This window comes from Fonsecaea erecta (genome assembly GCF_001651985.1).
Source record: "Fonsecaea erecta strain CBS 125763 chromosome Unknown Scaff6, whole genome shotgun sequence".
In the NCBI taxonomy this organism is placed as follows: Eukaryota; Fungi; Ascomycota; class Eurotiomycetes; order Chaetothyriales; family Herpotrichiellaceae; genus Fonsecaea; species Fonsecaea erecta.
In genome coordinates this window covers 419847-447791 of record NW_017387249.1, presented here as the reverse complement: position 1 = coordinate 447791, position 27945 = coordinate 419847, and the positions used below count along the sequence as shown (strand labels likewise).

The 27945-nt window shown below is 53.2% G+C and overlaps 10 protein-coding genes across 10 annotated transcripts; 3 read left to right on the top strand and 7 right to left on the bottom strand.

Annotated features, from left to right (window-relative positions):
- Positions 1 to 229: 229 nt before the first annotated feature.
- On the bottom strand, positions 230 to 1186 carry AYL99_07188 (hypothetical protein; the record flags this gene model as incomplete). The annotated part of the gene is made up of 1 exon (XM_018838697.1): positions 230 to 1186. The coding sequence occupies one exon, from the start codon at positions 1184 to 1186 to the stop codon at positions 230 to 232; it is 957 nt and encodes a 318-aa protein (XP_018691465.1).
- Positions 1187 to 3528: 2342 nt separating this feature from the next.
- On the bottom strand, positions 3529 to 5340 carry AYL99_07187 (hypothetical protein; the record flags this gene model as incomplete). The annotated part of the gene is made up of 3 exons (XM_018838696.1): positions 3529 to 4357; positions 4417 to 5108; positions 5173 to 5340. 3 exons carry the CDS (start codon positions 5338 to 5340, stop codon positions 3529 to 3531), a joined length of 1689 nt encoding a protein of 562 aa, XP_018691464.1.
- Positions 5341 to 7517: 2177 nt separating this feature from the next.
- Positions 7518 to 9784, bottom strand: AYL99_07186 (hypothetical protein; the record flags this gene model as incomplete). Its single annotated transcript, XM_018838695.1, has 8 exons — positions 7518 to 7894; positions 7943 to 8019; positions 8072 to 8337; positions 8388 to 8539; positions 8591 to 9031; positions 9086 to 9221; positions 9272 to 9329; positions 9381 to 9784. The coding sequence occupies 8 exons, from the start codon at positions 9782 to 9784 to the stop codon at positions 7518 to 7520; spliced, it is 1911 nt and encodes a 636-aa protein (XP_018691463.1).
- Positions 9785 to 11960: 2176 nt separating this feature from the next.
- On the top strand, positions 11961 to 12946 carry AYL99_07185 (40S ribosomal protein S3; the record flags this gene model as incomplete). The annotated part of the gene is made up of 3 exons (XM_018838694.1): positions 11961 to 12114; positions 12223 to 12536; positions 12620 to 12946. The coding sequence occupies 3 exons, from the start codon at positions 11961 to 11963 to the stop codon at positions 12944 to 12946; spliced, it is 795 nt and encodes a 264-aa protein (XP_018691462.1).
- A 410-nt stretch (positions 12947 to 13356) lies between these two features.
- On the bottom strand, positions 13357 to 15174 carry AYL99_07184 (phenylalanine-tRNA ligase, beta subunit; the record flags this gene model as incomplete). Its single annotated transcript, XM_018838693.1, has 1 exon — positions 13357 to 15174. One exon carries the CDS (start codon positions 15172 to 15174, stop codon positions 13357 to 13359), a length of 1818 nt encoding a protein of 605 aa, XP_018691461.1.
- Positions 15175 to 15971: 797 nt separating this feature from the next.
- AYL99_07183 (hypothetical protein) lies at positions 15972 to 18279 on the top strand (the record flags this gene model as incomplete). Its single annotated transcript, XM_018838692.1, has 6 exons — positions 15972 to 16034; positions 16094 to 16199; positions 16255 to 16406; positions 16458 to 17648; positions 17716 to 17991; positions 18079 to 18279. The coding sequence occupies 6 exons, from the start codon at positions 15972 to 15974 to the stop codon at positions 18277 to 18279; spliced, it is 1989 nt and encodes a 662-aa protein (XP_018691460.1).
- A 1574-nt stretch (positions 18280 to 19853) lies between these two features.
- Positions 19854 to 20408, top strand: AYL99_07182 (hypothetical protein; the record flags this gene model as incomplete). Its single annotated transcript, XM_018838691.1, has 3 exons — positions 19854 to 19902; positions 19975 to 20346; positions 20404 to 20408. The coding sequence occupies 3 exons, from the start codon at positions 19854 to 19856 to the stop codon at positions 20406 to 20408; spliced, it is 426 nt and encodes a 141-aa protein (XP_018691459.1).
- A 1347-nt stretch (positions 20409 to 21755) lies between these two features.
- AYL99_07181 (hypothetical protein) lies at positions 21756 to 23694 on the bottom strand (the record flags this gene model as incomplete). Its single annotated transcript, XM_018838690.1, has 2 exons — positions 21756 to 21810; positions 21896 to 23694. The coding sequence occupies 2 exons, from the start codon at positions 23692 to 23694 to the stop codon at positions 21756 to 21758; spliced, it is 1854 nt and encodes a 617-aa protein (XP_018691458.1).
- A 419-nt stretch (positions 23695 to 24113) lies between these two features.
- AYL99_07180 (hypothetical protein) lies at positions 24114 to 25282 on the bottom strand (the record flags this gene model as incomplete). Its single annotated transcript, XM_018838689.1, has 2 exons — positions 24114 to 24481; positions 24547 to 25282. The coding sequence occupies 2 exons, from the start codon at positions 25280 to 25282 to the stop codon at positions 24114 to 24116; spliced, it is 1104 nt and encodes a 367-aa protein (XP_018691457.1).
- Positions 25283 to 25764: 482 nt separating this feature from the next.
- On the bottom strand, positions 25765 to 27537 carry AYL99_07179 (uroporphyrinogen-III C-methyltransferase; the record flags this gene model as incomplete). The annotated part of the gene is made up of 1 exon (XM_018838688.1): positions 25765 to 27537. The coding sequence occupies one exon, from the start codon at positions 27535 to 27537 to the stop codon at positions 25765 to 25767; it is 1773 nt and encodes a 590-aa protein (XP_018691456.1).
- Between the last annotated feature and the right edge of the window lie 408 nt (positions 27538 to 27945).

Below are 27945 nucleotides of genomic sequence, written 5' to 3'. Positions count from 1 at the left end.
TGGATTCAACCACCCAAACCTGTCTATCCAACTCCTTAATCCATCCAACCGAACGCCTTCGCTGCAGCAGACGTCTTTCTTTGCTCGGAACCCGGGCCACACTTCAACAAGCCCTCTCAAAGCCCTCAACACGAAGCACCCAGAAAAGCAAAGACGAAAAAACTTTTGTGCGCTGCCAGTCCCTCCCCAAGTCCACCAGCAAGATGTTCGCACACCCTACGCCCCTTCCTCAACCACACAGCGTCAACTTCAAGTCGACGGCCTCCCCACAGTCATGCTGCTGGCCCCAGTCGTTGTGTGCATTGTACGAGGCCGTGCAGTACTCCTCGCCGGGCGCACAGCGTATCGGGACACAGTTGCCCTGGACGATACCCGGGGTCAGGGTCATTCCCTCGTCGGTGAAGGCATGCTTGATGGCGACCCTGCCGACGTAGGCGCCCAGCCCATCCTCGTCGCCAACGATGGCTTCGCCCTGGTGAGCGTCTTCGTTGAGCCATCCGACCTCTCCGGCGTTGATCATGCTCAGATCGTACCAGGTCCGCTGGAAAGAGTCGTGCCAGGTCCACTCGAACTGGACGGGTGCCGTGTTCTCGACGCCAGTCCGCCACAATTTCCAGCTGACGCCCATCCGAGGATCGTGGGCGAAGGGATGCTTGAGTGAATCCTGGGATTGGAGGATTGAGTAAATCTCCTCGGGTGGTCCTTCATCTCCAGGACGAGGTCCGTGCACGATGTTGCTGTGCACGGCAAAGTTGCAGTTGTTGTACACAACGGACTGGCCCACGTAGCCATCGCCGTGACCCTCTGCCTCAACCAGCGGGCTCGGGACGGCTTCCATGTCGTCTGGAGGCGTGAGCTCCATGTCGACTGCCGGCGTGCTCTCGATAGTGTCGATGTGGTCCGGCCACGTGGACCCGAAGCCAGCCGTCACCTCCACGGCCGGATCGTGAGGCTCTGGCGTGGTTGCTTCTGCGTCCTCTTCAGATGAGCCTCCTGCATCGCCTAGCAAGACGGCAGGACGGGCAGGGGTGTGCTCCAGGACACCGTGGCATGCGAAAGGAGAGTCTTCCCCCGCGAATGGTTGGATGCCCGCATCGTTGATGTGAGTGGGCAAGGCAGAGACAAGGAGGAGACCGGTGCCCATCACGAACAAGGCCACGGCGGTTGCGACTGCGGCGAAACGCATCTTGGCCACGGTGAAGACAAAGTCTTCAAAAGACCCCAACTGTTCCACAAGACGAGTTAGCCTCTCCTTCGGCTGCCATCTGCTCGGAATTGTGTTTCTCTCTTGGTTCAACTTACAGGCGTACAAGGTGCTCACAACGATGCCTGCCAGGGCCAAGAGAGAAGTGGCGATGGCCAACCAGCACCAGCACGGCATCGATATCCACGGGGTGAGTTACGTGAACTGAATCTTCCCCTTGAATATGTCTCGAGTGCGGAGAGAACGTCTGCCACTGGGTGTGTTTGACTGGCAAGAAGCAAGTGACCGTCGTTGGGGCTGAGGCGTTCCTGCACGGCAACGCTTGAGGCTGAAGAGGGCTTCCGGGCCGGTGAAGATGGAGTAGGACAGGGTCAACAGGTGAGAATGGTAAAGAGTGAAGGCAAGGAATGAATGAACCTGAGGTGTACACCAAATGGCAGATGGAAGATGGCCAAAGCAGGAGGCAGGCTGCCTACTTATAGCCGGCGGCCGCTGGACGTGTCTTGTTGTTGGGCTGTGATCTGCATTGGCTTCAGTACCCAACGTGTATTGCGTGACCAGAGGTGCCAGTGGTTCATCTTCTTCCACTTCGCACGAGGTGGAGGTGTACCGGGCCAAGAGCAAGCAGGCCATGTGGTGGAGTGCAGGGTGGAGCATCAACCAACACGGGTCGCCAATACGAGTTGTGTATCTCGACAACGCAGATGTCAGGCGCTGTATTTTTGAAAACAGGGACTCTCGAGCAAGCACCTTTTCTTTTCCCAAAAACCAATAAATCAACGGGGTGGATGGTATTTCAAACCAGAAATAGAAATAATAATAAAAAGAGGATAGACGAAGATCATCCCCAACATGCGAGCGAGTGCTGTGATATCGCGACGATCGGGAAAAGTCTCAAGGGCAACCAGAGATGTAAGTCTCTTGTTCCGTTCCATGCCAAGCACCGTCGATGCGAGAGGTGCTGTGGATTGAATCACCAAGTGGTAATGGTGTTAGTAGTGAGTTGATTCAAAGAGACAGACAGACAGACAGACAGAGGAGAGTCGAGAGTGGAGCGAGTTAGTCGCTCTCCCTGTATGCGAAAACAAGGCTGTGGAGAAAAAGGGGAAGAAAGAGAGAAAAAATAACATATAACTACACTTTTACCACTGGTACCACTGTTACCACGACCATCATTACCTTAATCCACCATGGTACTGAAAGTTTTTGACATTTTATCGTGTATTTTTGATCCTTTTTTCTGAATACCTACATGTTTTGTTTTGATGATTTAATTTACCAGACACCAAGAGAGACTGTGTGTCTGTTTGTCACAGGAAAAAAAACCCAACTCCGAAGTACTCCACCGGTATTATTCTGTATTGTGCTTCAAATGGAGCAGAGGTGAGGTGAATTGACACGTCCAAGTCCCAGTCCCAGTCACAGTCCCAGTCGCAACAATACTTTACTTTGTTATTATGCTTGTACTACAGCCCATGTCCCGAATAGCAAGTAAGTAAGTAAGGAGCATGCGATATTTAGATCGATCGATTGACGAATTCGTGTAGTTAAGAAAAAGAAAAGGAAGGAAAGCCCTCAATCAAGTTCTATGTATGTATACACGGAGAGAAGAGAAAGAGAGATGGAGAAAACGCTCAACGTCATGGACGAGGAGGCCGCGGTGACCTACATACATACATCCATACATACAACCGCGATTATGTATTACGAATTCGGAAGAAGTTTCCGTGAATTTGCTGCTGCTGCTGCTGTCTCGGACGGATCCAGCGGTTCCCACCCCAATAGCGCCGTTTGCTCCCTTTTGGGACGGGGTGGGGGGAGGAAAAGAAAAGGGAAAAAGAAAAACTAAGCTCGCTCACTGACGACTCTCTTCTTCTTCGTTCTGTCAGTCCATCCACCAATCCATCGATCGACCAACGTACTTACATTACTGTGTGGAGCACTTAGAACTTGCATTTGCACAGGCCAGGTGGTTGATTGGTTGGCTTCAGCAGTCGTGGATGAGAGCTTTGTTCTGCTCTACTGTCCAGTACATAACGAGAACAGTTGTATTGTCAACGTGAACTTTCACTGAACATTTTACTGGGAGCAACGCGAACGCAACAAGATACGAAATGTTCTTCAGGGCATCATCGTTGGCTTTTGCGTAAATAAACAAAAATATGTGCTGCTGGGATATCTGGGACGGACGAGAACCATTAACCATAACCATCCATCCCACTGCACAGCCCCGTCACAGGCCTCTCCCGGTATTTTCCAAGACAACAAGCGAACGACAGCACGCAATCGCAAATTTTCCTTCATCAACCATGACAACCCTCAAGTTAGGCAATATCAGCAGAGTTGACCGTGCGGTCACGGAGATCACCCTTCTTCTCATCCTGCTCGATCGCAGAGCTGGCGCTGTCCACTTCGGCGTCGTGGATCTCTGCCTCGATAAGTGGGCCGTGGTAGAATTTCTTGCCGCTAATGTACCAGTAGAGCATGGCGCACAGCAAGATAAACGCCAAGAAGACAACGGCGTAGTTCATGTTATCGGCCGTGACAGGTCGGATAGTGGGCATGAGGAAGATGATGGAGACAAACAACGTCCATGTACAGGCCCATAAGTTAACAAAGAAGGAGAATTTACCCAGGTGCCATGGCCCAGGCTTGAACTTGCCGAAGAGAAGCTTGCAGGCAATGGGGATAACGTACGACCAGTCGAGAGCGATGGCGCACACATTGAACACGCCCGCAATCGCGATGTAGGAGCCCAAAGCGATCAGGTTGATGGCAATGCACCAGAAGATGCTGATCCATACCGCGTAGAGTGGCGTCCCCGTCCAGCGGTTGATTTTCGTCCAAACCTTGGAGAAGGGAATGAGGCGATCGCGGGAGAAGGCAAACACGGTCCGCGCCAACGCCTGCGTTGCCGTCCAGCAGACAAACTGCAGAATGAGGAATGCCGACACGGTGAAGAAGATGCTGGCGCCCTTGCCCAGAGAATTGTAGAAGATTTGAGCCACAGGTTGGTAGATCGGAGAGGCCAGGATTTCGGCCGGGTCGCCCATGCAGAAGCAGAGGACAATGTTGAAGAGCCATCCGAAAACGTAGGTGCAGAGCATCGCAAGCGAGATAGCCCACGGGGCTTTGATCTCGGGCTCGTTGATTCTGGGAAAAAGGAGTCAGCGAACGGTTCTTTCACAACCGGCAGAGCTTGCATGACTTACTCCTCGGTAATGTGGGCCGTAGCGTCATAATCCGTCATTGTCCACGACACTGACAAGAAACCGAACAAGAAGGACCATCCAATAGGTGTCCAACCGGCACTGCCCTCCACATGAGTGAACACATAACTGGCGTCGTGCTTGTTGTCGGTCACGGCGAGGAGGGCGATCGCACAGGCGAGTAAGACTCCAAAATGGTAAATGACATAGGTCTTGGTCATTTTCTCCATCCAATAGGTCGAAAGAGAGTTGACCAGCCCACAGAGCACGGTCAACGCCGCCATGACTCCGACTGTCTGGTTGGTGGTGGGGAACCATTGAAAGTCGCGGCCGATGGACACTGCAGCGAGGAGAAGTTGAGCGGCGCCGTACTCAGACGAGGCAATCCCGGCGACCTGTCCCAAAAGATTGATCCATCCGACCACCCAACTGATTGAGGGAACCCATTCCTGGGGAGCCAGTCGAGAAACGGTGTAGTATAGGCCACCACAGGTTGGATAGGCGGAGACCAGTTCAGCGACGGAAAAGGCAATACAGATACATCCAGCACCAGAGATCAGCCAGCACCACACGACCGAGGCGGCGCCACCAGCTTCGAGCGGGTAGATGAAGGTGGTAGCCGTGGTGGAAAAGAGGCCCGAGATACTGACGGCGAAAGAAAAGGTGGAGAGGTAGCCAAATTCGCGCTTAAAGACCTGTTGGGGTGTTAGAACAGCCTCGTTCTTGTTACTCAATGACGGCAATCCGCATTCCACATACCGGCTTGTATCCGAACTGCTCGGCGAGAGCTCTATCGGCCGCATTCAGCTCGTCCAATTGGACCGTCCTGCGCCGACCTTGAGCATCCTGAATCTCAACGGTGCCCACGCTGTGTCTGCGCAAGGCGCCTTCATCAATGGGCCCTACGTTTATCTCCTTGTTGGCCATATTCGGAGGGTGATGTGTCCAACTTGTCTTCGTTTGTTCAGGTCTTGCGCGCTCGAGACAGGTGGGAGTTCGTTGTATTTGTAGACCAGAGAGAGTGTGGAGGGTATGTTTGCAACAACGACTGATTTCAGCTCAGCGCCACTTGCGGTAGCGAACAGCCCGTTTGACACAGGTGCAATAAAAGGTCACGCTTTCATCCACGTCGAAGATCGGTTGCTTATGCAGAGTGTTGGTGATGCGGTAGGTGGGAGGAGTGACAGCCCGAGTGGTACTTCCAACGACGAGCTAGAATTGGATCGCGGAACAGCTCAGTGCACAGATGTCGATGGGGTTATGAGGTCAAGTTTGGAGAGGATAAGAAACAGAGAGTTTCCCGACAGGCACTGGGGAACAAGAAGGAGGAGCGAGGGAGGCTAGCTTTCTGCGGTGCCGAGAGCGCTGGTGAGGCTTGATCTGCGCATCGTAGCATTGGTGCAAGGACAAGGACCCTCGGCGATGGCGGTGGAGGTCTGATGAGGTAGCCATGATGCCAACTGGACCCGCTGGCCGATGGAAGAAGAAGAGTCTTCGATACCGACCCTGGGGCAGAGGTTCGATTGGGCAGATTCGACAGAACGAAGTTTGTCAGATACGATGGCGTGGGATGTGAGTGGACGACAAGGACGAGGGAATGGATCAAGCAAGCCCGCCACGAGAAAGAGTGTTACTCTACCAGTACGCAACAAGGAACTAGGGGCCCTAAAGATGCCTGGGGGCGACAACCTTGACCAGGGAGGGGCCGGTCTTTGCATGGCTTTTGCCTGTGGGCGGGTGGGGAAGGGCTTCCTGCTGCTTATTTGCACCTGGGCTTTTGCTTGTCTTTAACTGGGGATGTGGCAATCGACAAGTCCCCTCATCAGGCACTAGGCGGGCTACTTCGGCTGAGGCTTGAATTAACATGCCCAGCGGTGCCACCTAAGAGGCTTCGATTAGGCCCGGTCTGGAGAACATGTCCATTGGAGATATCTTCCAAGCACCAGATCCGTCAGATGATTCGATAGAGGCACCTAAAGAACGAGGGGGGCCTGCCTAGAGCAACCCTAGAGCCCTGACAACCCACTAGCAGACCACCTAGAAACAAACTTCGGGAACCCCTCAAAAATCTCCAGCCATCGTCCCAAGTTGCCAAGTCTCCACCCCTGACGTTGTGCCCCTCCGAGGCAAGATTACTTGGAGATAGAAAAAAAGACAAGGAAGAAAAAAAAGGAAGGAAAAGACGATTGAACCTAAATGGCTCAACAAAAAGAGGTGATCATCATGTCAATCTCTGTAGACCCCATCTGGATAACAATTTCCGATAAGAACCCAGCTTTCTCAGGTGCTGTGGCTGTTTGGTGGCTAGTTGGTGGCTACTACTTGGACTGCTGATAAGCAGCTGCCAGCCGGGGAATCAGTCGGATTTGGATAAGCCCATGAGCTCAGATGATGGATGGCATTTCCCTGCCTGGGAGAGTAGCATGTTGATGGTTTATTCTTAACCCTAAAGAGCTATGCTTTGCGGACTGGCCTGGTTTTGTCCTCTCGCGACAATCGTCCTCCGTACTCTGGTCCTCTCAGATGCAAGCCATCCCGGTCCGGTCGACGCCGGCTAGCATCAACACGAGGCACATCGCTCCTCTAGGCGAGTGGCTCGCCTCAGAGTGCCCAATTTGTGCTAGTTGACTTCACTGATACGGCTTGCCTCAAGACGGCTACAGAATACGAACATCTGATCTGAGCGGCCAGAAAGAAGGTATGGGCACGGGGCTGATGGAGGTGTCTAACGGTCACTAAGGCAATCGGATGTTAGACCATGGATTGAAACCCTTTGAGCATTCATGCAGCTAGTTATCTGTGTTTTTCTCTGGCTGTGTCTTCAGGGGTTTGTTGCTCAAGATCCAAGCAGGCTCCTCGCACAACCAGACTTGCAGGCAGTGGAAAGGTTGTACTAGCGAGGCTCAACCATTCACTCGTCCTTTTCGAATGCAAGCCATCCCAGTCCCAGAGACGAGTTCAACAATCCCATGTGGACTGTCGTGGTTCCGTTCTTGTTTCTTGAATACCGACACCAAGTGGTAGCACCCCATTCCGAGCGATGGCGAAGATGAATGCGGTCACGATTGTCAAAGGACAGTGAGGCTGTTCAGCATGCGTCCGGCTTACCACGCTCCCCCGCCACCCACTTCAGCGTTGCTAGATTCATTCCAATTGTCGTTGGCAGGTGCAGTAGCGTCGTTGGACGAGCCCCAAGCATCGCCGGCAGCATCGGTATCACCACCCGCACCCCAGGCATCGCCGCCGCCACCAGAATCACCGCCGCCACCTCCCCATGTATCACCAGCATTGTTTTCGAATTCTTCCTCTTCCTCTTCGTCAAAGTCCAATTTGCCTCCTTCGGGTTTGAAATGCGCAAGGAACTCAGGAACTTCCTGGTTGGTTTCGAGTAGGATCTTAGTGAGAAACGGACCCAAAGCCTCGTCGGCCTCGTTGTAGAAGGATGTGGCAAGACCTTCGTTTCCGATCCTGGCGGTACGACCTAGTTGCGATTAGCAGTGGGAGTAGCATCCTGTTTAAGCTGACTTACCAATGCGATGAACATACTCGGTCTTACCATCATGGTCGGCAGATGGCAAGTCGAAGTTGATCACGTGCATGACATTGCTGAAGAACATTAGTGATACCAATCGCCTTTGACGCACCATCCTATGCTTACCGAACATCGAGACCACGGGCAGTGACACCAGTTGCGATGAGAATAGGCGTCCGGCCAACTTTGAACGAACGCAAGGCATCCTCTCGTTCGCTCTGAGTTCGATCAGAGTGGATCGAGGTCGATGGGAGACCCAAGTTGAAGAGATGGTCATCGACAAAGTCCGCTGTCTTCTTGTACTTGACAAAGATCAAAGTGCGCGAGGGCGGCATCGAAATCAACAGGTCATAAAGAGCTGTCATCTTCTTATCTTTGTCACACCATAGAATCTGAAGCGGGTGAGCGGCAACCCAATGCGAGCTACGGGATTCGAACATACCTGCTGCTGTACGTTGACATGAACGCTTCCGGTTCTGCCGACACTGACATGGACATAATCAGACGCAAGATACTTGGCCGCAAGTTTGCGCACACGTTTGGGGAAAGTCGCGCTGAAGAGGAGATAACGATGATCACCATCAGTATTTGCATCTAAACAAAGTCAGCATGCGAAGCAGGAAGGGTAGGCGGGAGGGTGCTGACCGCCACCGCCCATGATCTTCGACATCTCCACACCCCAGTCATCATGGAGCATCTCATCAGCCTCGTCAATGATCGTGTATCGGACGCGGGCCAATGACAAGAGCTCAGGGCGACTCATGAAGTCAAGAAGACGGCCCGGGGATGCAACCAGCAGATCGCAACCACGTTGAAGTTGAGCGGCCTGATCTCGGATCGGAGCACCGCCATACGCGACACAAGGACGAAGCATCGAGCGATAGCAAAGTCGACGCGCCTCATCGAAGATTTGGCAGCATAACTCGCGGGTTGGGGCAACGATAAGAATAAGGGGTTCGGCGCGAACCCGATCCCTGGACACATCAAACCCCAGCCCGATATTGGGTCTGGGTGCAGCCAATTTCTTCACCTTACCCATCAACTTGGAGATGGTCGGGATCAGAAAAGCTGCAGTTTTGCCAGAGCCTACAATACTGTCAATCGCAAGCCAGACGAGAGCATATCCAAGATGAAGCTTACCGGTCTGGGCAATACCGATCATATCATGGCCTGTCAAGACCGCAGGAAGAGTGTATGCCTGAATGGGGGTTGTGTGACGGTATCCACAGAGCTCAATGTTTTCCAAGATGACCGGATGCAAGCCAGCGTCCTTGAACTGGACAAATGTAAGATTCGAGAAACCCGGCAAGGACAGGAAGTACTCACGCTAGAGACCGGACTGACACGCGCCTCAGATTCCACTGTGACTTTCACAGTGGTGAGGCTGAGAGGAGCAGTCAGCTGGAATTCATCATGAGGCGAGAATTGTACTTACTTGTCGAATTTGATGCCAGCGCGATTAATGTGTTCGCCGCGGAAGAGATCCTTCTCAAGTCTTTCGTCTCGTGGACCGACATCACCATACTCCTCCTTCCATTCGTATTTGGCTGCATCGTGAGACCAGTTGCTGGTTGCGTGGTTGCTGACGGCAATCTCATCAGCGCCAGCTCCAGCTTCATCTTCGGGCACAGCTTCCAACTGAGTCTGGTTGCTGCTGAGAATGGTGGTAGGGGCACGGGAGGTGTAGTTGTTTGCTTTCGGCTCCACCCAGCCAGATTCGCGAGCGAGTTTGATTGCTTCCTCGTTCTTGGGCGGGCCAGCACTTGGCTCAACACCGTTGGCAGGCGTGGTGTCAGCAGGAGCTGATGCCACTTCAGCAGTGTCAAAGGAGGAAGCCATGTTTACTTCCTTTAGTAAACACGACTGGAACAGCTGGAGAGAACGATGGATAAGGTGAGGTGAGGAAGGTGGAGGAGAAAGAGAAAAGTTTTGAAAACGTGGATGGGGGAAGGAGATATTTAAAGGCCGCTGCCACACCAGATCAGCTTGGCGGATTCAATCTGTGATAAAGCGTCACGGCATTCGTCGCTCGGGTGATTGGCCGCTTGAAGGATGGAACGACGTCGTCGTCGAGGGCCTAGTCGTGGTGGTGACGGTGACGGTGACGGATGGCAATGATGTCGCTCGCCTGGGCGCAGACCGAGAGGGGGAGAAGGAAGCCGCAGCCCAGGCTTTGTCTTAATCCGCAGAGTCCTTTCTCAGCTCAAGGTAAAGTCTAGGTGAGCTCACAGTGCTCTCTTTCCACATTGATCTTTGCATCACATTTCATTTCAGTATCTCAGCCCTGGAGACGTCTACCAGAAACCATCCCACCACTGTCATCTCAATTGCCACTGTCCGAGAACAACTTTCTGCTCGCCTTAGGACAGCTTTGAGCGGATACCTTTGCTCAATGATCTGTCCGACTCCAGCCTGCTGCAAGACACCCACTCTGGCATCTTTGATCACGCAACAAAGCATATCCTCAATTGCAAGCGACTAAGCCAAACGTCCCGCTTGTGGCCTTCTCATCGGCATCTTCGTGTACTCAACTTAGCAACAACATCCAGGGAAAGCCTGCAGAGAATTGAGCAATCATTAAGGAAAGAGATTGGATCCGGCAGCACAAGGACCGAACCAGAGACATCAAGAATTGATGGAGACATTGTCTGTTGCGTGGTGGCAAAGAAACCTGTACCGCAGACGATCATGAGCCACCTCGGCGCTCTAAACAGCTTTCTTGCAGTTCAAAGGTGACATCCCAAGTACATGGGAGACAATTCTGGCAAGGAAGACACACGGACACCATATGCATATAGACCTGTCAACATAGTTCTATGTCTGAACAGCCACTGAGGTAAGGAACAGGCACCAGAGATGTGAGGTCAGCGAAGCACTTTGCAGATTACGAATTGAGTCTTTTCCTTCAGAGCATCAGTAGAAGATGGGTTTCGCCTGTTGCTGAATTAAGCTCGAGCATTGACGATGGCATCAAAGGGCCAATGCTTGCCCGTAATTCTTGTAACCAGAAAATGAGAAGAGTTGAGCGCGGCTGTGGGGACAAGGCGACGACCCCATCCTCAAAGTTGTGATATCGTTATCGCCTCTGACAGCGATAAGGTGGCAGCGTATCTATTGACAAGGACGGCCGACAAAACGGCAGCATGAGAAAGAAACTGTACAAAGGCCGCTGGTCCGCACCAGCAGCAAGTATTGAGTGTCTTGGGATTATTCGTGTGCCTCAGAGTACATCACTACAAGGCAGTTGTGAGCTTTGGGGGCACCTGAATCTCATTCCTGATCATACAAGATCAAAGAGATGAAACAGCCTTTCAACCCAACCTCGAGGACTGACACAGCATCTCAGAGGATTCTCCAGGCTCATGTGCAATTTCCCAGGCTACGCCCTCCCCACTCTTCATCAAGGAGGACTCCAGGGCTTCAAGCAGAACTTCAGTTTGTTCGATCAAATATACACTGATTGTTGAGCTTTGGCAAGAATAAGTAGATGGGAAGGACCTAGTAAGATATCAGAAGCGATGGAAGGCCTCAGTGTGATTTCGATCAATTAAACCTAGAATAGTCTCAGTTTAGATTGAGAGTGTTATGTTTTCTGCTGTCATGTCAGGCAGATGATATCGACGACGTGGACACAGCAAGTCGAGTGCAACACCTCGGCTGTGTGTAGTTAAATGAATCTATACAAGATGGACCGCTAGCTCCCTTGGAGCACATTTGAAAGCACTGTCTTCTGCGCATCTTCATGACATGGCAAGGGAACATCAGCTGAGCAAGGGACATGTTGAAAGGGTCGGGAGGACGTTGAGAAGTGTCACCACACTTGGTCTATATGCTCCACAGCACGGACTTCTGCAGAGTACTGAGGCGTCACACGTAGCGCACTTCCTCAGCTGCAAAATTCTGTCTTGGCATGAAATTGAGATCCTCCCCCCACATTGAATTTCAGAGGCATTTGTGACTGCGAACTTGAACTTGCCAACATCAACTCTTTGCTCGTCGAGATCAGATCGCCAACATGACTACCCAACAAGGCGCTATCAGCAAGCGTCGCAAGTTCGTCGCTGATGGTGTTTTCTACGCCGAGCTGAACGAGTTCTTCCAGCGCGAGCTGGCTGAGGAAGGTTACTCTGGCGTCGAGGTTCGAGTCACCCCTACCGTCACCGATATCAGTACGTTTCTCCTTCTCTGCGTCAATCCCCTCTATACAGAAAGATGTGACGGACAGCAAAACAGCTCGAGCAGGACATGGGAACTAATCTGGCATTTTCTCTCTGCAGTCATCCGCGCCACACACACCCAAGAAGTCCTGGGCGAACAAGGCCGACGCATTCGCGAACTCACCTCCCTGATCCAAAAACGCTTCAAGTTCCCCGAGAACAGCGTCTCCCTCTATGCCGCAAAAGTCCAAAACCGTGGTCTCTCCGCCGTCGCACAGTGCGAATCCCTCCGATACAAGTTGCTCAATGGCTTGGCCGTGAGACGGGCCTGCTACGGTGTGTTGCGGTTCATTATGGAGAGCGGTGCCAAGGGCTGTGAGGTCGTGGTCAGTGGAAAGCTGAGAGCTGCTCGGGCAAAGAGTATGAAGTTCACGGTAAGACAACCACCAACCCAGAGATCACGCCAGGTCTCTTTTGAAAGTCAATTCTGGTATACTGATCTTGGGCAATTGTGCAGGACGGCTTCATGATCCACTCCGGTCAACCCGTCAACGACTTTATCGATTCCGCAACCCGACACGTCCTCCTCCGCCAGGGCGTTCTGGGCATCAAAGTCAAGATCATGCGCGGCTCCGACCCCGAAGGCAAGGCCGGTCCCCAGAAGTCTCTCCCCGACAGCGTCACCATTATTGAACCCAAGGAAGAACAGCCTGTCGTGCAACCCATGAGCCAAGACTACGGTGCCAAGGCACTGGCTGCCCAGCAGGCCGCGCAAGATGCCCGGGCGGCGGCTGACGCGGAGCAGGAGGGTGCTGGTGGGGAGGAGCCATATGCCCAGGAGTAGGAATCCCGAGATGTTGACGCTTCTTCTACGGTTGCGGCTGTCGGGGCGGCGGCAGCAGGCCATGCTGTTTATGATGGTGCCGGTGAAGGGCCCTTGGCTCCCGCTGTTGCGGAGCCGCCTCGCCCACCTGTCTACGAATCTGCCGGAGTGGATGTCTGGGCGATGGACGACAATGGAGCTACTGGCAGCTGGTAATTCGGGCGAATCTGCATCGTGTACCTCGCGCATGGCCGGCAAGGAGAAGAATGGTTGTGCAAAGAGCAAATGGCAAATGTGACCCAGGGCGCTTGTTTTCGAAAAGAATAGGCCGCACCATAGTCCTTGAACGCATGTAAAAGAAAAAAGAGTAACAAGTCATGGGCTTTTTCTACCTCGAGAGTGTCGAGCAGACACTGACTTCTTCATTCTAACTACAAGAACACCTCCACATTGAACTCCAATGCACTGACCGGATATCTCAACTCGAACTTCTCCAACACCGTTGGATGTAGAATTCCAAAGCTCCCAATAACAACTTCTTTGCCGGCTATTCTCGCGTGGATGCTGGCTCCGTGGCCGGGGAAATACGTCGCGTCGTCCAGTTCCTGGATCCAGTATTCCATTTTCTTTCCGTTCTCTGCTCCATCTCCACGCATTTCGAGTCCTTCCTCGTGGGTGATGAAGGCCGTCTTGAGCATGGCCATGATGCGATCCAGGAGGCCGTGAACAACCTCAAAGCCTGAGGTTTTACCGTACCACGCGGCCGCAAAGTGTCGCTCATTACGGGCCTTGCGTTCCAAGCTACTATCCTTAAAGGCAACATCACTGACCTCGAATATCTTGATAGGAATAGAGTGGTGTTTGTTCTCCCGGATAGTCTTCAGCAAGCCGGGCAGCAGTGTCGTGCGGACAACTTGGTATTCCGCCGTTTTGGGATTTGCCAGCCGCACAGCAGTTTTGCCGTCATCCTTGCGATTCAACCACGCAAAGTTCTCATCATGCGAACAGAGAATGAGTGGAAGGACCTCTGCCCAGCCCGCCATCGCGGCCTCGAGACGCAGAATGTCAGAGAGTTTGTTAACTGCCAGCGGTGCGGCGATGGTGGCCCCAACTTTAGGGAACGCGCGAGGAAGCTTATTGAAGCCGTAGGCGATGCAGACATCTTCCATGATATCTGCTTGATGGAGGACATCCGCGCGTGTAGGGGGAACATCCACTTCGAGAAGATTCCGGTCCGACTTTGAGGGGCGCGCCGTGTAGGACATACGGGTCAAAAGATCGCAAATTTCTTGCGCCGACAGCGACAGACCGCAGCAGGCATTGATATAGTCGACTTCAGCAACTGTGGAGCGAGGTGTAAGGTCAGGGACTTGTCTTGATTGACCGTTATGTTCGGAGATGATCTGGATGGGTTCGACGGTGAATTGATCTGAGGTGTATTGAGAGAACATGGTAACCATCATGTTGATGACGATCTCTAACTTGGTCTTGTCCGTGGCGGTGACCTCCATAAAGACGTTCCTGGTGTTAAGAGTGATTTTACTGAGATCACCATTGATGATTGGCGGCAAGGAGCAGACGTTGTGGTTCGAGTCGTAGATGACCGGGTATACGGGGGAGTCTCTAATGATGTGCAGGTAGCGGCCCAGATGCTTGTCCTTTTCGTAGAACTGCATGAGCTCTTCGCCATTCAATTCCTTGGTCTGGTTCAACGGCACAAACTTGATGTCCTTGGGAGGAAGGGCTTCGTAGGTGAATGGGCCCTTGATCGAATCGAGGTCATGCGTCCCGATCGACACTAGAGTCCGCTGCCGCGCTAGATTTTGGTGCAGTTTGTCTTGGAGGTCAATGAAAGACTCGTAGCGAGCCTGGTCGAATTTGATGTTTCGCAAAATGGCCCCAGAAACGTAAGGTCGTATCCTCTCGCAATCCTTGGAAACTGTGATGGTCTGAATTTCTCCCTTTGGTGGCGCTTTGAGGGCATATTTAGGAGCCGTCACTCTGTGATTGAAGATGTTCAGCATGAGCTGAATGCCCTCAAAGCACAACATGTCATAGCGGTTGGCCGGAATCTCGATCTTTAACTGAGGAGGCTCTTGTTTGCCGTTGACAATCGGTCGTTCCGTCAGTGAGGTGTCTTCATCAAGCTCAATTCCAAAGTCGAAACAGAGTTCGTCGAATTCCTCAGTCGTATAGTCCCTCCCCAGAGCCTGGAAGAGGGCAGCCTTGTCCACTGTGATGGTCGGCATGGCAAGGAGCCTGTCAGGAAGACTGCTTTACAGGCTGGGGGTAGTCGACTCGGATTCTGTAGACCAGATTCTCGTGAAACAAAGAACGGTAAGACTGGCCGGGAAATTGCAATCCCAGTGCCGGAAGAGATGTGTTGACCCAGCTCAGTCGAAGTGAAAGAATATCAAAAAAGATTGTAGAGGCAAGAGTCATATTGGGGGGAGTCTTGGCGGGGCCATTGGGACGCCAACCTGCGCCCGCAGGGAATGTGCCTGTGCCACAGCATCTGGCATCAATCAGCCCCTTCAGCCACAAACCTCCCGAACTGTTCACTTTGAATGACGGAGCTCGTTGACTGAACCTGATTATCCCACCTTTTCCAAAGCAACAATACTCTTTGTTTGGCCTCAACGTATCGCTCTGCTTCCACATTGACCATTTGGTGGATAAGAGGCCATCTTGACGAACCCAACCGGTTCAGTGACACCTGCATCTACCCTGTCTCTTGGTTTGTTGTGAGTCGAGCCTCTGCCCTCCACGGCGCAAACATCCCCGTCAACCGCGCAGCCTGCCCATATCAGGCCACGAAGCACAACCCTTGACATCTTGCGAACGGGTGGAAGCTGACTGCCTTTTATTCAGTCAAGTATGCACTAGAATGTGAACTGGCCCTCTCTGCTACAAACACCACTTGTTCACTCCACTTTGCACCGAACTTCGAGCAGAAGTGATTGCTCAATTTTCCTGCCAAACGCCCCTGGCCCTAGGGCGAGCTCAATATTGGAAATCTTGCTAGACTGCTCAAGATACAGCCGAGATGGAGGGCCAAGATAATGCAGACGAGCTCTATCCCATCGCCGTGCTGATCGACGAACTGAAGGTATGATGATCTTGTCATGGCGCTCGCTATGTCTCAGTATCCGACTGACATATAAACAGCACGACGACGTCCTTCTCCGCCTCAACGCCATCCACAGATTATCGACCATTGCGTTGGCCCTCGGCCCTGAACGAACAAGAGATGAACTGATACCATTTTTGGACGGTGCGGCCTTTTTACCACCCCAAAACATGGGAATAGAACTGACATCCTGGTACAGACTCCGTGGAAGATGAGGATGAGGTCCTTACTGCACTCGCTGAAGAACTAGGAAACTTCATCGAGTACGTCGGAGGCCCCGAATACGGTCACGTGCTCCTTGCACCGCTCGAGAATCTGGCTGCAATCGAGGAGCCCCTGGTGCGGGACAAGGTGTGTAAAGATTTCCACTGAGCACGGCCATATGTCGTCTAACACCCACAGGCCGTCGAATCTCTAAATAAAATCTGCAATGAGCTGTCAGAACGGCAAGTCGAAGAGTACTTCATCCCCCTCACGATCCGCCTGTCCAAGGCCGACTGGTTCACCTCCAAGATTTCCGCGACCGGCTTGTACACAACCCCTTACCGAAAAGCGTCCCCATCCTCCCAACAAGTTCTTCGAACTCAATTTGGGCACCTTGTCCACGATGAGACACCCATGGTGCGACGACAATCCGCAAACAACCTGGCCAAGTTCGTGAAAGAGGTGCCAGTTGCAGTAGTGATCGAGGAGATGATCCCCCTGTTCCAACATCTGGCCAGCGATGACCAGGATAGTGTCCGACTGCTCACGGTCGAAGTCCTCATCTCTATCGCAGAAGTCATCCCCAAGGAGCAGCAGCCCAGTCACGGCGTGCTCCTGACCGCGTTGAGAAGCTTATTCGAAGACAAGAGCTGGAGGGTACGATACATGGTGGCAGAGAAATTCGAGAAGATTGCGAAGGCTGTCAATGACGAGGTTGTCACCCGGGATCTCGTTCCCGCGTTTGTGAAGCTTCTGAAAGATAGCGAGGCCGAAGTCAGAACAGCCATCGCCAGCCAAATCCCCGGTTTCTGTGGTCTCCTTGACCGAGAAACTCTCCTGAACGAAATCATGACGTCCATCGAAGACCTCGTATCTGACCCCAACCAGCATGTTCGAGCCGCTCTCGGCACCCAACTCAGCGGACTGGCTCCCATTCTCGGCAAAGAAGAAACCATCTCCCATCTCCTTCCCATGTTCCTCCAAATGCTCAAGGACGAGTTCCCCGACGTGAGACTGCATATCATCTCCAAACTCGAACTGGTCAACAACGTTATCGGTATCGATTTACTTTCTCAGTCTCTTCTGCCAGCCATCGTTCAGCTTGCAGAAGACAAGCAATGGCGTGTGCGCCTTGCCATTATTGAATACATTCCCTTGTTGGCGAAGCAGTTGGGCATGAAATTCTTCGACGAGCAATTAAGTTCGCTGTGCATGGGCTGGCTGGGCGACACAGTGTTCTCAATCCGTGACGCTGCAACGCAGAACCTCAAGAAGCTCACGGAGGTCTTTGGCGTGGAATGGGCGAACCGATCGATCATTCCCAAAGTCACCGCCATGAGTCAACAGCAAAATTATCTGTATAGGATGACGACATGCTTTGCTATCACGGTGAGCCTTCCCTTTTTCTGGGCATCCGCTCCACCTTCGGACAGATTTGCTAATGGCTGTATGTCAGATCCTCGCACCCGTGATAACCCTCGACATCATAGCTGAAAGCGTCCTGCCCATGATGGACCGTCTCGTTTCCGACCCCATCCCGAATATCCGTTTCAATGTTGCAAAATCTTACGCAGTCCTCATTGACGTGCTCCGCCGCATCCCCGCCGAAGGAACGCTGCCACAAGTTGAAGAGCAACCAAATTCCTCACCACAACCGACTCCTAAAGGGCAGGAGTTGATTGCGCAGATCATGTCAAATCTGGAGAAATTACAACATGACGAAGACGTGGATGTGAGGTATTTTGCCACTGTGGCCGCGGGTGGAACGAACAATGTCTATGCCCAGCAGTCGGGAGAGAGGATGGATACCGGACAGTAGTGCTTCCGCCAGCAGAAGGACGAGAGGGAGGTCGAGGTGAAAGAGCGGGAGATTAATGTGGATGAGGATGAGGATGAGCCTGTCGAACATGTCGAACATGTCGAGCGCAGGATGGAGCGTGAGGAGGACATGGGGCATGAGCTGGGCCGGAGGCCGTCGCAGTGGACGTTTCCCATCTTTGGAGGAAGGCGAGATGCATGATTGGTGCAATGGAAGGCTATGGGCAAGGCCAAACGGAGGCAGGAAGGCTTCTCAACGAGGCTGATCCTGTGCAAGGCGGGATGGTGGACACGGCCTGGCATGGCTGTGACCGGGTGCATTTGTACGAAGACCAGCGAGGCCACACGAACTGGACACATTGGGGCAGGGGGCGGGGGCAAGAAGAGCCCAAACGGACAGACAGGCAGAGGGGCACGGGCAAAAAAGAAGGAGAACGCAATTACAGATATCATCAATTAGATATTTGGAGTTTGCGAATCCGGACCTGCTGTTGTGTTGTTGTTCCCCTTTGGCCACAAGTGTGCGGTGGAAGAGAGGAACCTAGATAGAGAAGAAATTCCCAAAGAGACCCTTTCAAGAAAAAAGAAGGAAGAACAGAGCCGACTATCGTCTTGCTGCTTGACCTCACCCTCATCGTCGTCGCCTTCGTTCTTCGTTCTTCGTTCTTCCTTCCTACAGTATCTCTCATTACGATGTCCGCCGTAGAGTGAGTGAGTGAGCTAGTGAGTGGGCGTAGAAAGGCGTCGTAAAGGCAGATCAGATCAGAGAGATAGATACACCGAGATGGTAGAGAGAGACATATATATATATATACCTCTGCTATAGTTGCCCAGCTGGTCCACACTTGCAAGGTTCTGAAGTTAGATCGCTTTCGAGCCGCGACTCCGCGAATCCTATTCATGTGTTGTTCACCGCCCGGGCTAAACACTGGGTCTAGTGACTGGTGCGTGGGCGGCAAGGGGAATTGAACCCGACACCGAACGTTGAGAGCTAGTGGACGGGCCGACCCCGCTTCGGCCACCTTTCGGGCCTCACTCGCCCAAGTAAGTGTAAAGCCCTTAACAAGCCGGCGGCTGAGTTTATTATCTTCCTGACCATCCATTCGTGAGCGAAACTGCCAGTATCATTGCAATCGCTGAAGTGGCCGCCCGAATTGGCAAGGCCATTTCAAAACTGCGGCATATGGGTGAGCTGCCGGGACGGGTGTACACCTTAAAGAACGAGGTCAGCGACCTTGAATGCCGTGTTGCGTTAGGTCGCCCTTGCACTCAAACAAAACACTTTTGTGCTAGACAATGAGCAAGGGTCGCCCGAAAACATCATTCCCAGATCCAGCTGCAATACTCGCTCAAACCATCCGCGTGCTTGCGTCCCATCGCGTCCTATGCGCCCATGTGATTGATGGCGTCGAGCCATTCGGACTGGATAGGTACTGTGTCCGACCTTGATGAAGTGTGACGCTTCTTTTATACCACAACCCTTTGCCCAGATATAGAAATATGCATGCAAATGATCCGTTTTGCGTCAAATGTCGCTCCTTGCGGTATCGCAGGATTCTGGCCCTCTGCCACCCGGCGTCAATTGCTGTTTCTGCGACTGGGGAGAGCAGATTGACCTCGACGATTGGGGGCAGTCTAGAACGCAACGATTTTGGACCTTTGATCAGCGAGCAGACAAATGCTACCTTCGCACACGGTGATAATACGTAGGCCACAGATCAACCAGCCTGTCCCCCCCCCACGGGATGACCACTGGTGTAAGATCTAGCATCTGCCATGTCGGACCTAGACGCCACGACCCCGAGCATCTTCCTTGTACGCCACGGTGAGTAACTCGGGTGGATCTCTAGCACCCGGAAAGAAAGAAACAAATTGAGCGGCACGTGCACAACCTCAGGGGAGACGGAATGGACCAAGAATGGCCGCTACACGGCAATCACGGACATCCCACTCACGGCGGAGGGAGAACGTCAGGTCGAGAGCACTACCAAGCAGCTCGTCGGCCCAGGCAGGCTCATCGACCCCGGCCGCGTCGCTCACGTGCGGGTTAGCCCACGGAGGCGGGCACAGCAGACTTTCCGCCTCCTTTTCGGTGACGACAGTGCCGAAGTCGCAGATGAAAAGGTCGCCCTGACAGAGGACTTCGCCGAGTGGGGGTACGGCGACTACGAGGGCTTGGTGGCGGAGGATATTGTTCGGCGGCGAAAGCCAAAGGCTTGGACCAAACCCGCAAGTATAGTATCTGAAGGGACAGGTGTGAAGGCGGCGAGTATGTTGCTTCTTCACCAACGTCCTACTTTTGTCGGATCGGCTTTGCAAGACAGAGGATGAAAAAACGGCTGATCGGTGTCCCTCTTTGAGCAGATCGCCACAACAGGTGACCGAGAGACTAGACCGCCTGGTTGCACAGATCAAGGAAATCCTGGCGCCATATATGAATGGTGGGCGGCCGGTTGATGTTGTGCTGGTACGATTCACCTCAGGACCAGCATCGCTGTTCTATTCTCCCAGACACCATGCGGACTTTTTTGAGGGCGGGCCAGGTTGCACATGGGCTTATCCTGCGATGTTTCGTCAAGCGATGGCTGAACTATCCCTTGGATGACCCCTTGCCGATGATGTTCTCGCCAGGAGAGATTGGGATGCTGAGGTATGTGCTAACGTTCTTCTTCCCTCATGGCGGACACACTGGTGACGGGAAATATAGAAGAACTCGGGTCTCAAACTTTCTTCCCATTTGTCGCGGGAAATACACGAGAAGAGTCCTAGCCATTTGTGTCCAGGTCAGGGCCAGAACACGAATTTTCTGCGGGATCGAACGAGCATTCACACCGACCGCAGGAGTGGCTTTCCCATACATACAAAAGCGTCCTCGGCACAAGTGCTACTTCCTTGATATTCGAATTCCTGCCCGACTCCAGCTCCAAGTCTTCTAAATGAACAGGACGTGCCGCAGAGACTCATCATCTCACTCCCTATACACTCTAACTAACTAGGTGCACGTCAGCATTGGTGGTGTGACAGAGACACATACACCAACATCGAAGACCAGACGAATGCTTCACTAGTTCTGGACGTCTAAAGCGGTATTATTGCCATCATAGTACCCAGCAGCCCCCATGTCCTACGAGCGACGGTTCAAGAACACGACCATTTTCCTAGAGAGGAAGAAGGAGCTGCGGCACCGACAGTTCAGGGATTTCATCTCTCTCTCTCTCTATATACATACAAGCAAACCTCCCAATCTATCCTGGATACTCGACCACTGTAATCCACTGTAAATCTCCTTACTATACTGTACTGTACTGTACTGTACTATACTATACGACGCACAACAAGTCAAGACGACTCAGAATGACCATACCGTGTCATATAGTAGTATGTAGTTCATATGGTTATAAGTTTAGTATAGTATAAGTAGATGTGATTTTATACAACACGATACAGTACAACACAGGGGTGGATCGGCAATGTGTTTCCCCATCGCTGCCCATAGGTGCTCATCGCTGCCTTCTTCTACAATATTTTTCTTCTTCATTCAAGGTCAGACAGACAGGCCCGCCCTCCTCTTCCCGTTCCTGTTCAGTGACCCCGGTCGTGGACAAAAAGGTTTCATTTCTATACAAAAACCAATTTTTTTCCAGAGCAGGAGCAGTTGTTCCTAGAACAACCATTTCCTCATGAGATGCTGAAGCCAATATTATATCGGTTATCATCGATCAAGCGGCCGTATCTGTGCGAGCGTGTCAGTCAGTCTTCAGAAGTTTCGAGAGAGCGAGAGAGGACACCAGCGATTGGGGGGTGGGAAACAAACTCACTCTAACAACAGCCGGAAATACCACACCTCTAAATCCTCATTTCGGAGCACCTTTTGCGCCCAGCTTCTTCCCTGCTCGGCGATCTTCTTTCCCTCCACCTTGCCGGCCTCCTCTTGATCAAAGTACCGCACACTCTCCGCGTACTCGTCCCCGATCAGCCCAAGGGGGATATAGTGCACCCACGGCCGCAGCCATTCGTCGTGCCATTCGCGGAACACCGCGAGTTTGTAGACCAGCGACTTGCTCAACAACCAGGCGTAATAACGCCCCGAGAAGGCATTGCCATCGATGTCAAGCAAGTAGCGAGACCCCAGTGCGTCAAACATGTTCACCGGCTCCACGGTGCCAAAGTACTCTCGTTGGGCGTCACAGTCGCCGGGGTCACATTGTCCAATGTACGTGAACTTGACGTCAAAATAATGGGCCACGTCGGCTGCGGAAATGACCTTCTCGCGCCACAGAGAATCTTCGGCCGATGTGTTCGTGTCCAACTCGAGAACCTTGGCCGTGTTGAGGGGTTGGATCTTGGTGAGGAATCGCTGACGGTGTTGTCTCCGCCACCCGCCGTCGCGGGAGAAGCCACCGGTCGTGCTCCCTCGCCAGTACATCGTGGGGACCTTCTGTTCCCAAGGCATGTCCCGTTCCGGCTCGTATTTGACGCGACCCATGAAATACCAGGGCGAGGGGTAGAGAATATCTTGGAAGGACGAGATTTTGGACTGGGAGAAAACGGGGAATAGGTCGTGTGTCACATCGAAGGCGTTGGGCCGGTCGAAGAAGCCATACGATTTCTCCATGCTGGGAGAGTTGCAGATGTCGGAGAAGGCGGTGGTATTCCGAATGAAGCCCAGTGGCAGATCAGAGTAGGCCGTGATGTTGTCGGGACAGGAATCCGTGAGACAGTTACGGGCCGCACTGTCCGCGGGGCAGGAGATTCGGGAATTGCTCCATGTCGGTTGATGGGCAAAGCGGTTGAAGCGGGTGGTCTTGTACTCTTTGATCCGGATCCCTTCTCCCAGGTCTTCGGCGCGGGGCGACCATTCGTTCTTCAAGTTTTGGGCACCGTAGGCCTTAGGGATGTTCTCATCTTTAGCCACCTGGACGTGATGCAGAAGGTCGTCGTGCTGCAACACCACGCGAGGCTCGTCGTGGATGTTAAACGCCAAATCCATGTCGGGCAGGTATTTGATGAAATCCTTCAACATGATGGGCGTCGCCTCCCGGTGCCACTCGTACATGTCCCCGCCCCCCTCGATCTTCGTGACCTTGCCATTCCGGATCATGACCGCGATCAAGGCATTGTCGAACCCGATCGCTTCTCTTGTCCTCTCTCTTATGACCGCAGGCTCCAGGGCCCAGAATGGCAGCAACTGGTGGTATATCGTGTCATACTCGTCAATGAGCTCGACGCCCCGCTTCTTTGCAAAGTTGTACCACTTGTCGAAGTGCGGCGGCGGAGGCAGCTTGTACCGCCGACGATACTCGGCCACGGCATCGCTGAGAGACCGCGACTGACGGGCTCGCACGGTCTGAAAGTCCCCTTCACCCTGGGTGACTAGCTGGTGGATGGGATGCAGCAGGGAGCTGGCTGGGAGCAGCGGCTGGTTTTCTTCGTGGGCATGGTGGCCTTGGAAGAGCGAGGCCGTCGACTCCTCGAGGGTCTGGATCTGCCCGGGGGTTTGGAGGAGGTAGAGCGTGAGTACAGCGGTGCCGACGAGAAGGATCAGGGCGAGTAACTTCCGCGACCTTATCATGCCGCGGACATGGCTCGGGTGCCGGTGCTGGTTTTCCAGATTCATGCACAGGCCGAGAGCGTCCAGGGCTTGTTACATGGACGGGGGGAGGGGGGTAGTTGCTGGCTGGGTCGGAGGAAACCTCCCGAAACAGGCTGGGAAGGAGGAAATGATACTAGTCGGTCGGGAGATACAGGTTGCACAACATGAGGAGGGACCCTTTTAACGATGTCGAACTTGAATTGGGAGGTTGTCGCCGCCTCCAAAGCGATGTTTGCGAAAAGGAGAAAATGCAACAGAACGTCACGGTGCAGCTGACATAATAATTCTACGGTGAATCTCGATCCCCTCTAAACGTAATTTATATCGTTAGATAGATAGATAGATAGATGAATAGATAGACTATTCTATCTACGTCTACTTTAGTTCTCTTTCGAGTCTGTGCGTAATTTATATAATGTACCGAGTATATCTATACGAGTTGCTCAGTATCCTAATGCCCTCCACAGCTTCTTGGACAAGTTATTCCCTACATCCGTCCACATGCCCACCCATCCCCGGGCCTGCGTCACCAGGTTCGTGACCCCAATGATCCGTCTCGTAAATAGGTCAGTCTGCTCGAAGTCGTCCGCGTAGCAGTCCCAGACCGCCTGATCCTCGACGGCTCGCTCGAGGCCCATCAGCTTCGCATCTTTCTCAGCAGTCTTGGTGGCTATCACGAGTGCTCGGCCGATGATGCCTTGGTCCGCCACGAGGCGCGTCGTGGCATCGACCACCGATTCGATCTTGGCCATTCCGCCTCCCGCGAGGACGAGAGCGCCGAGGGGCCCAAGAATCGGGGTGTCGACGAAATCTATACCCTGCAATTAGCAATGCGTGCACCTTGTAACTGTACCGTCGAGGCTCAGGTAGGCTCACATGGGTTGATCATGTTTACTCTGACTCCACTCGTCAAAGGGACCGTGAGTCTCAGTGCCCGGAACGCCCCCACCACACCGTGTTTCGCTCCCGTATAGAGTGACTGTCCCGGTAGGCCCGCCAGCCCAGCAATGGAGGAAACGAGGATCAGGTGTCGATCTCGCGTCCCTGAATGCTTACCGGCCTGGCACTTCTCGCTCCCCGGGTTGCGGGACAAATATGATATGGCCAAGTGCGTCGTATACAGCACGCCATTGAGATTGATGTCCAGCGTCCGCATGGGCGGCCTGGGCGGAGTGCTATCGTCCATCTTCGTATAGTCCGGCGGCTCCTCAAAGAGCTGCTGCTCCGGTGCGTCGGCCACGCCAGCGTTCGCCATGACATGGTCGATCCCGCCATGAGGACTCAGCCGTGCGGTTTGTTTGAAGAAGGCAGCCTGGCTCGGCCAACTCGTCACGTCGAGAGGGAGGAAATGGTGGTTCTGGTTCCCCGTAGACTGCCGCACCTGGGCGACCAGCTCGGTACCGGCTCTCTCGTTGATGTCCCCGATGATCACGTTGGCCCCGTGAGAGGCCCATTCTCGGAAGCAGGCTGCACCAAATCCCGAAGCACCTCCCGTGATGACAATTGTTTTGCCCCGGATGTTGTCGAGGTTGATAGGTCGGGCTATGTCGACGGGCTCGGAGTGGATGATGCTGGAGCCATAGGGGATCACGCCAGGTTGTGGCTGTGACATGTTGCTCACAGTGTGATTCAACCAGACAACACTACCCGGGCAGACGGACAGGTAGTGAATCCGAGAGCTCTGGGCCACGTTAGATACCTGTGGTTACCGTTGCCGCTCTAGCGGGACCATGCCTTGATGCAGCCAGTGTATTGCAGGATGAAGCTTACGGAACGGAATGAAACCAGCTTCAGTTGTGCTCAGCAGCTCGAGACGGTGAGGCCAATGCTCCAAACAGGGGGCAAGGATAAACTTCGGCTATATAAGAGCTTCGTGCTCATATGCAGTTTCATACAGAGGTAATTAGAAGATAGAAACCTCTTGCTTTGTGGTATATTGTGGTACATTCCTTCTGCCGGTCAGGAAGTGAGAAAAACGAACACGTCTCCCACCGGAAACATGTATCTCGCTATTCTTTTGTCTATCCAATCGCGCTAGCTTCTCTACCGACCAAAAGATGCTTTGACAGATATAGACAAAACAAGTTCCTTCCATCACGTCGTCAGAGCAGGATGCGGGTTCCCATCGACCCTGGGCCGCTCCTTGATCTCCGTCGAGGGCACATTTCCCAACGCTTTGAGTATATCTAACTCCGAAGCAGCGGCTCCGCTGGCTTCCAGACCTCTATATCCTTCTTCAACTCTCCATCTCTTGTCTTGATCGGGCTTGTACAAGACTTCGCAAGAATGGCCCACCACTAGCAAGCCCGGTGGTCGAGATCCTTCCTCCTCCACGGCCTGACAGACATGCTGCAGAGTCGACCGGATCACCCTCTGATCTGGACAGCTAGCTCGTTCAACCACTGCACACGGTGTGCTCGAGGGCCAGAGGACTCGTCCAGTCGCTTCCCGGTGCAGATCGTCCGAAGCTTGCGTCAGACTTTTGACCAGACTCTCCAATCTGTGCAGCGCCATCAGGAATACCACGGTCTTGGTCTTTCTGTACGATGGTGGTTCGGGCGCAGCTCCCTTTCTCCCGGTGCCGGTACAGATGACAACTTGGTCGGCAACAGCTCGGTGAGTTATTGGGACATCCGCGAATAAGGGTGCCGAGAGGGCGCTCGTGATGCCAGGTATCACCCTGACCTCGAACCCCCGCTCCCGAAAGAACGTCACCTCTTCGGCGCCGCGACCGTACAAATAAGGATCACCTTGCTTCAGTCGGAGCACATCCTTCCCTTGTTGAATGGCCTCGAGCCCCATCTGCAGCATCTCCTCCTGTGCTGCGTCCGCGTTGCCGGGGAACTTTCGGGCGATATGGACAGGCGTCCTCCGAGGGATGAGAGCTAGGATCTCAGCAGGAACAAGCTTGTCGGCCAAAATGACATGGGCTGTCTCGATGGCTGTCCGGGTGGCAATCGTCAGCAGAGAGGGATGCCCCGGGCCGGATCCCGCCAAAGTTATCGTGCCTCTGCGATGAGGTAGCGGCGGGAGTAGACTCGAGGTATTGTCACCACCAGGGGCGGGAGTTTGAGCCGTGGTTCTGTAGGCTTCCAGAATCGTAGCCACGTCGGCGTCGGTGACTGCAGCAAGTCGACTGAGGGGCCAGTACTCGCATATCTGCGAGAGCCATCTCATACGACGAGTGCGCAAAACAGCTGGATCCCGATCGTCCTCCTTCACCAATAAGTTGAAGGTGTGTTTCTGCGCCGCCGCTTCTTCATCTTCACCTTCAGCATCGGGTACCTCTGCGGGATTCGAGGCGTTCAACTTGTAGTCCTCTGCCCATATCCGTCTCCGCACGGTTCCAAGTCTCTCGACAGCAGCACCAAACTTGGGAGGCAGGGTGGCCACAATCTCACGTCGAATGCGCGACGACAGCTTGCAGCCGTTGCCCGATGTGGTTATACCAATTTGGAGTGGGCCATCTGAGTACGTCGACAAGAGCGTGAAGGTGCACAGATTTGGCGCATCCACGACATTGACCGGTATCCGCATGCGCTTGCAGAGGCTGGACACCTGAGAGCTGCGAGGGTCTTTCACCGGGAGAGTGACAAACACCGCGTCCACATAGCCGTCTACATCTTCTCTTCCCCATGTCTTCAGGTCCTGCTCTTCAAAGTCCCGTCGAATCCAGGACACTCGACCCTGCTCAATGGCTGCAGCAAGCGTGAAGTGGGGTTGCTCGGTGTCTGGGAACACAACGACCGGTCGAGCGCCAACCTCGAGGGATTTTGTGCACCGTGCGGCAGCAAGAGGTCCAGAACCGAGGATCAGATGGACGTGTCCGACGCAGTTATGCGCCGTGAGCAAGGCCGGTGTAAACATGGCGGGACACCCTGCCAGTTGGGGAATGGGGGTACGTGGGAGACGACGAGGCTTTTAAGAAGTCAAGCAATATAATACCAAGACGCCATGGCCATGCAAAAAGAAGAGAGAGAGAAAGGAAACACGAATTATGGTGGATCGTCACTTCATTATGTCTGTTGGCAAAAAGACCAAAAAGACCAAAGACCCAAGAATTCCCAAGAGGGAAATTTGAGAGAAAAGAGAAAAAGTCTGAATGACGTGATTTGTTCCGTTGTGCTTATCGCTTATCGGACGCCACTCGGTAGAAAATACATGTCCGACATATCTCCTCGTTTCACTCCGCGGGGTTACACGTACCAGGACGATCAAGCAGTAGTCCAGAGATGATCCCTCCCGATCGAAGGGTTCCTTGAGGAACGTAAGGGG